General features: G+C 48.0%; 1 protein-coding gene across 4 annotated transcripts in view; it reads right to left on the bottom strand.

Moving 5' to 3' along the window:
* Positions 1-10,000, bottom strand: part of LOC143289169 (guanine nucleotide exchange factor DBS-like) — a 93,797-nt gene that overhangs the window by 48,805 nt on the left and 34,992 nt on the right. For all 4 annotated transcript variants that reach the window (XM_076598094.1, XM_076598090.1, XM_076598091.1 and 1 more), the window contains exons 2-3: positions 7,466-7,549; positions 6,029-6,143 (exon numbers count right to left, since the gene is read on the bottom strand). In XM_076598094.1, coding sequence (XP_076454209.1) covers positions 6,029-6,143; positions 7,466-7,541 — 191 coding nt within the window. In that variant the 5' untranslated portion in view covers positions 7,542-7,549. The remainder of the gene's footprint in view (positions 1-6,028; positions 6,144-7,465; positions 7,550-10,000) is intronic.

The following is a 10,000-nucleotide window of genomic DNA, read 5'->3' as shown; positions in this document are numbered from 1 at the left end:
CCATTGATTTTCAGACATGATGATGTCTAAGTAATGATAATAATATTGATAACCATCGTCATCATCATCATCATCGTGATAGAAATAATATCAATAACAATAATATCGTTTATTTTCAGTCTAGTATATATCATCATCTTAGATGAACAGACTATGAATGAATAAACGAAACAAATCTTCACTTATGATTATAGCGACAGGTCTGACACCCCTTTCACACACACCCTCCCCTCCCACATTCCTTTTCCATTGGTTTTGGGGGTTTTTTAGCTTTTTTTTCGGTTTCTTTTTCGGTTTCCTTGCTGTTTCCTTTTTCCTCGGTAGGCAGATTTCCAAAGTTAAACTAAGTGTCTGTAAATACAGACCTCACAAAAAAAAAAAAAGTTATGAACTATTTCATAAGCAGGTATATTTTCATAACATGTTAAAAAATGTTTTTAAATAACAAACAAACACATATATGATTTGAATTATTATGCAGGCTGCCTAAGATCTATCACAGGTTTCGCGCGGAATACGCTGATGTCCGTTGCAGACACACACGCACACCATAAACAGCTTCAGTGAAAAATACGTTTTGGAAAAGAAAAAAGAAAAAAAAAAAGAAGTGATATTTCAGAGAAAACTGATAATCATTCAACTGTTCATAAACAAAAAAACTGTGGGTTGTTTTTGTCATTTGTTGTTGTTGTTTATTTTTAAAAAAAAAAAGAAATAAATAATGATAATGATAACAATATGTGACACGTTCAAGAGCTGCTATTGCTTTTTGTTTTGTTTTCTTATTCCAAAAAAATAAAAACACAATAAAACATGATAATATTTATGAGAAAATGGTGTCCATATATAAAACTTCTTGAAAACAGTAACCCATAACAAAATATTATGAAAGATCAAAATGCACAATAATAATGAAGGCTCAATGATATATATATTTTTTTAAAAACTTGAACAGATGTACGTGAATGTGTAAGTATGCGAGTATGTAAATAATATATGCATGTGTGTATTCATGTGCACTTATGTGTCTGCAGTAATAATGTTTAACATGACTGTGTAATGGGTGTTTTATATAATCACGTATAGAAAACTAGAGGAAATGTGTTCATACATAAGAGATCCCATGTGTGGGTTGTGTTCTTTCCACATTACGTTAGCTAAGCAAAGTGTCCATAACTCTATGCTGATGCTAGATATAATGTCTATTATATGTTATAAAACTGCACTGTTACACGTGATGAAAATGTGTCCACCTTGACCAAATTGATAGAACAATATAAGTATTAAAAAAATAAAAAAAAAAAAAAAAAAAATCATGATAATGATAGTGGTAAGTGTCTCGTTCAACAATCACTTTTGTTGTAATGACTGGTGCTCATCAAAATTTGGCCGCTGTACACATCGCTCTTTGGCCGAAAAGTCAGCATCATGTCACACCACAGCCCCCAAAGAAGAAACACAAAACTGTGCAAGTTGCCAGCTGGTCCTTAACTTCTTTTTTGTGTGTGAACCCTGAATGCCTATCATTTTTGTTTGTTTGTTTTTTGTTTTTTTTGGTTTTTTATTGACTGATATGGATACCTATATAGCGCTTATCCTCGGCCGGAGACCAAGCTCTAAGTGCTTTACAAACACGGGGTTTTTTTACACATCAGGCTGTGCCTACCTGGGTACAGCCGACCAACGGTTGCCATTGGGCGCTCATCATTCGTTTCCTGTGTCATTCAATCAGATTTCAGGCACGCACACATACACACTCAAACATGTAACATTTAACATTTTACGTGTATGACCGTTTTGTTTATATTACCCCGCCATGTAGGCAGTCATACTCCCGTTTTCGGGGGTGTGCATGCTGGGTACGTTCTTGTTTCCATAACCCAACGAACGCTGACATGGATTACAGGATCTTTAACGTGCGTATTTGATCTTCCGCGTGCGTATACACACGTAGGGGGTTTAGGCACTGTATGTCAGTGACAGTCCGCTGACACTGTTGACCTGGGAGATCGGAAAAATCTCCACCCTTTATCCACCAGGCGCCACCGAGATTCGAACCCGGTACCCTCAGATTGAAAGTCCAACGCTTTAATCATTAGGCTATTGCGCCCGTCAATTTTTTTAATTTTTATTTTATTTTATTTTATTTTATTTTTTTGCATCGCCGCCCCAACCAACCACACACACGGCTCTGAGGAGGCCGCGTTGTGCGAGAGGGGCACGAACAGGACACATTGCTGGTGCTGGACACTTAACAGTGCGACTGACTGAGCGAAGGCGAGCGTGAACAAATGCAAATACCTGAGGGCAGGGCAGGCGTGAACGATGCAATCAAATGGTGAAATGGTGTGTCCACGACTCTGTGTGTGTGTGTGTGTGTGTGTGTGTGTGTGCATGTGTGTGTGTGTGTGCATGTGTGTGAGCATGTGTGTGTGTGCATGTGTGTGAGCATGTGTGTGTGTGTCTGTGTGTGCGTGCGTGCATGTGTGTGTGTGTGTGTGTGTGTTTGTGTGTGTGTGTGTGTGTGTGTGTGTGTGTGTGTGTGTGTGTGTGTGTGTGTGTGAGTGATCCCTGTTTCACCTGCCGCAATTCAACCACTACATTGCCTCCCCCCCACCCCCATCTCATGCCTGTGTGTGTGTGTGTGTCCCCCCCCCTCCCAGCCCCCCCCCTCTCTCTCTCTCTCTCTCTCTATATATATATATATATATAAACACACATATAATACATATAGAGAAAGAAACAGAGACAGAGAGAGAGAGACATGTGTTGTGTGTGTGTGTGTGTGTGTGTGTGTGTGTGTGTGTGTGTGTGTGTGTGTGTGTGTGTGTGTGTATGTGTGTGTGTGTGTCTGTGTGAGTATGTGTGTGTGAGTGACAGTTCGCTGACCTCAGCTGTCAGTGATCCCTGTTTCACCTGCCGCAATTCAACCACTACATTGCCACCCCCCCACCCCCCATCTCATGCCTGTGTGTGTGCGTGTCCCCCCACCTCCCAGCCCCCCCCCCCCCTCTCTCTCTCTCTCTCTCTCTCTATATATATATATATATATAAAAACACATATAATATATATAAAGAAACAGACACAGAGAGAGACATATGTGTGTGTGTGTGTGTGTGTGTGTGTGTGTGTGTGTGTGTGTGTGTGTGTGTGTGTGTGTGTGTGCCTGTGTGTGTGACATCCAAAATATCACAATCACCCAAGTGACTGCAAATTAATTAACATTGCTCTCAACATCAAGACGTGAATGTACCAATAGAAATCTTGCTTGGGTATCTTTACATGGCGTATTTGAAAATAAAATAAAAATTATAAAAAAAAAGAGAGAAATTGCTCTGTCTTGAAGAATAGATCCGCGCATTACTATTCTGATAACTGTGCCATGCTGTAATATTCTGGGTTATGTTTTTGTTGTTACGTATATTTCAAGTTGCTTTTCGAACGTATGATGGATGACATAATCGTTCGTATATATCTGTGAAAAATTAGCTTTTTGTTATCAAAACGCCTCTTGAAATGGGGCCTTTACCTACCTTAATAACTGAACAAAGACAGCTGTGTGTGTGTGTGTGTGTGTGTGTGTGTGTGTGCGTGCGTGCGTGCGTGCGTGCGTGCGTGCGTACGTGTGTGTGTGTGTGTGTACATGTGTATGTGTACGTGCGTGTGTGTACTCCCGATAGTGAATCCACTGATTAAAAAAAAACAAACCACACGCTGTTTTAAAGTCAATAATAAATCTAAGTCCATGAGTGTATGTATGTGTTTTAAGGCTTTTTTTTTTTTCTTTTCTTTCTTTTTTCTGAGAGCATTGTGAAAAAAAACACTCCGGTTCGAGTTCGTGTCTCTCACTCTCTCTCTCTGTCTCTCTCTGTCTGTCTCTGTCTGTCTCTGTCTCTTCTTTAGCTTTATTCTCTCTTTAGGGCGAGGGCTGGATGTAAAAAAAAAAGTATGTGACTTGCTTATCTATTACCCTCGATAATAAAGATTTTGTCTTATCTTGTCTCTCACTCTCTCTCACTCTCTCTCTCTGTGTCTCTCTTTCTGTGTCACTCACACACACAGACACACACAGACACACACACACACACACACACACACACACACACGATTTTCGCACACAATTTATGTAACACACACCACAAACGAATGTCTCTTATTGAACGTGAAGCTAATAAAGTGTTCTGTATTCTGTGCTGAATTGCAAACTGGCTGACTGACTGACAAACAGACAGACAGACAGACAGAAAACTAGGCAACCATAAAGACAAGATGAGCAGACATGTTGTGCCACAGATACACACACACACACGCACACACACACACACACACACAACCACATAGACAGACAGACAGACAGACAGACACACACACACACACACACACACACACACACACAAGATGTGAATGTACCATTAGAAATATTTACAAGGCGGATTTAAAGAGACAGACAGACAGACAGAGACAGAGAGACATAGACAAAGAAAGACAGACAGAGAGTGAGAGAAATGTCGGAAACAAACAGGCACACACAGAGAGACAGACAGACACGCAGACTCAGAGACAGACTTGTAAACCAAAAGACAAACACGCAGACACACAGGCATAGACCATTATGTATATATTGCATTGTATTGCATTGTATTTATCTTTTTATCACAACAGATTTCTCTGTGTGAAATTCGGGCTGCTCTCCCCTAGGAGAGCGTGTCGCTACACTACAGCGCCACCCCTTTTTTTCTTTTTAAAAATTTTTTTTTTTCCAGCGTGCAGTTTTATTTGTTTTTCCCATCGAAGTGGGTGTTTCTGCAGAATTTTGCCAGGAACAACCCTTTTGTTGCCGTGGGTTCTTTTACGTGTGCTAAGTGCATGTTGCATACGGGACCTCGGTTTATCGTCTCATCCGAATGACTAGCGTCCAGTCCACCACTCAAGGTCTGGTGGAGGTGGAGAAAATATCGGCGGCTGAGCCGTGATTCGAACCAGCGCGCACAGATTCTCTCGCTTCCTAGGCGGACGCGTAACCTCTAGGCCATCACTCCACATATACAAACAGACAGACACACAGACACACAAACACAGACAGACAAACACACACACAGACACACACAGACACACACACACACAGAGCAATGAAGGAGAGAGAAAGAGAGAGACAGAGACAGACAGACAGACAGACAGAGCACAGATAGACAGAGACAGAAACAGGGACAATGAGACAGACAGTGACAGAGAGACAGACAGACAGACAGACAGACAGAAACAGGGACAATGAGACAGACAGTGACAGAGAGAGACACACAGACAGACAGTCACAGACAGAGACAGAGACAGAGAGACAGACACAGAGATAGAAACAGAGACAGTGAGACAGACAGACAGACAGAAACAGAGGCAGTGAGGCACTGAGACACAGAGACAGACAGACAGACAGAGACAGAAACAGTGAGAAAGACATACAGACAGAGACAGAGATAGAAACAGAGACAGTGAGACAGACAGACAGAGACAGAAACAGAGACAGTGAGGCACTGAGACACAGACAGACAGAGACAGTGACACAGACAGACAGAGACAGTGAGGCACTGAGACACAGACAGACAGATACAGTGAGACAGACAGACAGAGACAGTGAGACACTGAGACACAGAGACAGACAGACAGACAGAGACAGTGAGACACAGAGGACAGAGACAGTGAGACAGACAGACAGAGACAGAAACAGAGACAGTGAGGCACTGAGAACACAGAGAGAGACAGACAGACAGAGACAGTGAGACAGACACAGAGACAGACAGAGACAGTGAGACAGACACAGAGAGAGAGAGACAGACAGAGACAGTGAGACAGACACAGAGAGAGACAGACAGTCACAGACTGAGAGAGAGACAGAGAGACAGACACAGAGAAAGACAGACACAGACAGACAGACAGAGACAGTGAGACAGACACAGAGAGAGACAGTCACAGACAGAGAGACAGACACAGAGAAAGACAGACAGACAGACAGACAGAGGGTCTGCTACTCACGGCACGAGGTCGCAGACATAGGTGACCACTTTGCGGTAGTCCTCGTCCGTGACCTCGGGCGCCCCCTGGCGGTCAGGGAAGGTCAGGATGGGCGCCCCGTTCTTGGCCTTGCCACCTGCCACACACACACACACACACACACCACACGCACACACACACACACACACACACACACACACACACACACACACACGCATTGTAGTGTGACGGCTTGCTGTGCTATAGAAAACGTGTGTGTGTGTGTGTGTGTGTGTGTGTGTGTGTGCCGTGGAAGCTGCGATACGTAGCCCAGAAATGAGTGTGTGGAGAAGGGGGCTAGGGTGGGTGCAGGGTAATGTGTGTGTGTGTGTGTGTGTGTGTGTGTGCCGTGGAAGCTGCGATACGTAGCCCAGAAATGAGTGTGTGGAGAAGGGGGCTAGGGTGGGTGCAGGGTAATGTGTGTGTGTGTGTGTGTGTGTGTGTGTGTGTGTGTGTGTGTGTGTGTGTGTGTGTGTGTGTGCCGTGGAAGCTGCGATACGTAGCCCAGAAATGAGTGTGTGGAGAAGGGGGCTAGGGTGGGTGCAGAGGGTAATGTGTGTGTGTGTGTGTGTGTGTGTGTGTGTGTTGGGGCTCATGCACGTTTATTGTATTTGATTGTGCTTTCATATCTGTGAAACTGCATGTTTGTTGCATATCTGTTATGCATATGGGTGTGTATGTGTGAATGTGTGTCTGCATGTTTTACATTTATTTGCTTATTTATCATCATTGTTGTTTTATTTATTCATTTTATTTTATTTTTTATTTTTATTTTTATTTTTTTGTACGCTTACAGTTGACGTCATCAAGTTTTTGCGCCTTATAAATATTATCATTAGTAGTAGTAGTTCTTTTTTTTAAAATGTATTTATCTATTAGTTATCTATTTATTTACTTATTCCTTTTTATTTCATTCACTTATTTATTTATTTACTTATTTATTTATTTATTTGTTTGTTCGTTTGTTTTGTTTTGTTAGATAATACCGCTTCACGTATTCAGGCAAGAGTGACAATACCAAAACAACAATAGGAACAACAAAAGAAAACGCACGCACACACACACACACACACACAGACACACATACACACACACACACATTTTTTTTTTTTTACACTAATATTCACATGCATTTCCTTTCCTTTATCCACTACTTCACTCCTTTCCGTCTAAAAAACACTTAATAGTGAACAGACGTTACACTGAAGATAAAACACGGAGAGACAGCTACGGCAGACAGAAAACGAGTAAGCAGTCGAAGAAGAAAGGGGTAAAGGAGGGGGCGGGAGAGAGAGAGGTTGAGTGTGTGTGGGAGGGGTGTGTGTGTGGGGGGGGGGTGTGTGGGGGGGGGGGCGAGGGGGGAGGGGGAGGGGCGTGGGGGGGCCGAGGGGGGTTGGGAGGGGGGCTGTCAAACCCCACCTGTCAGGATGACGAAGCGGGACTGTAACAGCTCGGCCACGTCCAACACCTTGTACTGCACTTTGGTCTCCCCCATCGCATCGCCTGCACACACACACACACACACACACACACACACGGACACACGGACGCGCACACACACACACACACGGACGCACACACACACACACGGACGCACCCACACACATTGACGCGCACGCGCGCACACACACACACACACACACAGATTCAGTTTTCCATGAGGCGACACAGCATGCAGAGAAATCCATATACGCCGCAACACATTTGCTTAAATAATTAAATCTTTTCTTAAAAAAAAAAGAGGGTGGGGGTGACATGAGGGGGATTACGGGTGGGAAGGGAAAGGGGTGGGGGCGACAGGAGGGGGATTACGGGTGGGAAGGGAAAGGGGTGGGGGCGACAGGAGGGGGATTACGGGTGGGAAGGGAAAGGGGTGCGGGCGACAGGAGGGGGATTACGGGTGGGAAGGGAAAGGGGTGGGGGCGACAGGAGGGGGATTACGAGTGGGAAGGGAAAGGGGTGGGGGTGACAGGAGGGGGATTACGGGTGGGAAGGGAAAGGGGTGGAGGCGACATGAGGGGGATTACGGGTGGGAAGGGAAAGGGGTGGGGGTGACAGGAGGGGGATTACGGGTGGGAAGGGAAAGGGGTGGGGGCGACAGGAGGGGGATTACGGGTGGGAAGGGAAAGGGGTGGGGGCGACATGAGGGGGATTACGGGTGGGAAGGGAAAGGGGTGGGGGCGACATGAGGGGGATTACGGGTGGGAAGGGAAAGGGGTGGGGGCGACATGAGGGGGATTACGGGTGGGAGGGGAAAGGGGTGGGGGCGACATGAGGGGGATTACGGGTGGGAAGGGAAAGGGGTGGGGGCGACATGAGGGGGATTACGGGTGGGAAGGGAAAGGGGTGGGGGCGACAGGAGGGGGATTACGGGTGGGAGGGGAAAGGGGTGGGGGTGACAGGAGGGGGATTACGGGTGGGAAGGGAAAGGGGTGGGGGTGACATGAGGGGGATTACGGGTGGGAAGGGAAAGGGGTGGGGGTGACAGGAGGGGGATTACGGGTGGGAAGGGAAAGGGGTGGGGGTGACATGAGGGGGATTACGGGTGGGAGGGGAAAGGGGTGGGGGCGACATGAGGGGGATTACGGGTGGGAGGGGAAAGGGGTGGGGGCGACATGAGGGGGATTACGGGTGGGAAGGGAAAGGGGTGGGGGTGACATGAGGGGGATTACGGGTGGGAAGGGAAAGGGGTGGGGGTGACAGGAGGGGGATTACGGGTGGGAAGGGAAAGGGGTGGGGGTGACATGAGGGGGATTACGGGTGGGAGGGGAAAGGGGTTCGGGCGACATGAGGGGGATTACGGGTGGGAAGGGAAAGGGGTGGGGGCGACATGAGGGGGATTACGGGTGGGAAGGGAAAGGGGTGGGGGCGACAGGAGGGGGATTACGGGTGGGAGGGGAAAGGGGTGGGGGTGACAGGAGGGGGATTACGGGTGGGAAGGGAAAGGGGTGGGGGTGACATGAGGGGGATTACGGGTGGGAAGGGAAAGGGGTGGGGGTGACAGGAGGGGGATTACGGGTGGGAAGGGAAAGGGGTGGGGGTGACATGAGGGGGATTACGGGTGGGAGGGGAAAGGGGTGGGGGCGACATGAGGGGGATTACGGGTGGGAGGGGAAAGGGGTGGTGGCGACATGAGGGGGATTACGGGTGGGAAGGGAAAGGGGTGGGGGTGACATGAGGGGGATTACGGGTGGGAAGGGAAAGGGGTGGGGGTGACAGGAGGGGGATTACGGGTGGGAAGGGAAAGGGGTGGGGGTGACATGAGGGGGATTACGGGTGGGAGGGGAAAGGGGTTCGGGCGACAGGAGGGGGATTACGGGTGGGAAGGGAAAGGGGTGGAGGCGACATGAGGGGGATTACGGGTGGGAAGGGAAATGGGTGGGGGCGACAGGAGGGGGATTACGGGTGGGAAGGGAGAGGGGTGGGGGCGACAGGAGGTGGATTACGGGTGGGAGGGGAAAGGGGTGGGGGCGACAGGAGGGGGATTACGGGTGGGAGGGGAAAGAGGTGGGGGCGACAGGAGGGGGATTACGGGTGGGAGGGGAAAGGGGTGGGAAGGACATGAGGGGGATTACGAGTGGGAAGGGAAAGGGGTGGGGATGACATGAGGGGGATTACGGGTGGGAAGGGAAAGGGGTGCGGGTGACATGAGGGGGATTACGGGTGGGAAGGGAAAGGGGTGGGGGCGACAGGAGGGGGATTACGGGTGGGAAGGGAAAGGGGTGGGGGCGACAGGAGGGGGATTACGGGTGGGAGGGGAAAGGGGTGGGGGCGACAGGAGGGGGATTACGGGTGGGAAGGGAAAGGGGTGGGGGCGACATGAGGGGGATTACGGGTGGGAAGGGAAAGGGGTGGGGGGTGACATGAGGGGGATTACGGGTGGGAGGGGAAAGGGGTGGGGGTGACAGGAGGGGGATTACGGGTGGGAGGGGAAAGGGGTGGGAGTAACATGAG

The sequence above is a fragment of the Babylonia areolata genome, chromosome 13 (genome assembly GCF_041734735.1).
Source record: "Babylonia areolata isolate BAREFJ2019XMU chromosome 13, ASM4173473v1, whole genome shotgun sequence".
Lineage (NCBI taxonomy): Eukaryota > Metazoa > Mollusca > Gastropoda > Neogastropoda > Buccinidae > Babylonia > Babylonia areolata.
Note: the sequence above shows the minus strand (reverse complement) of the source record. Positions and strands in the feature narration are given on the sequence as shown.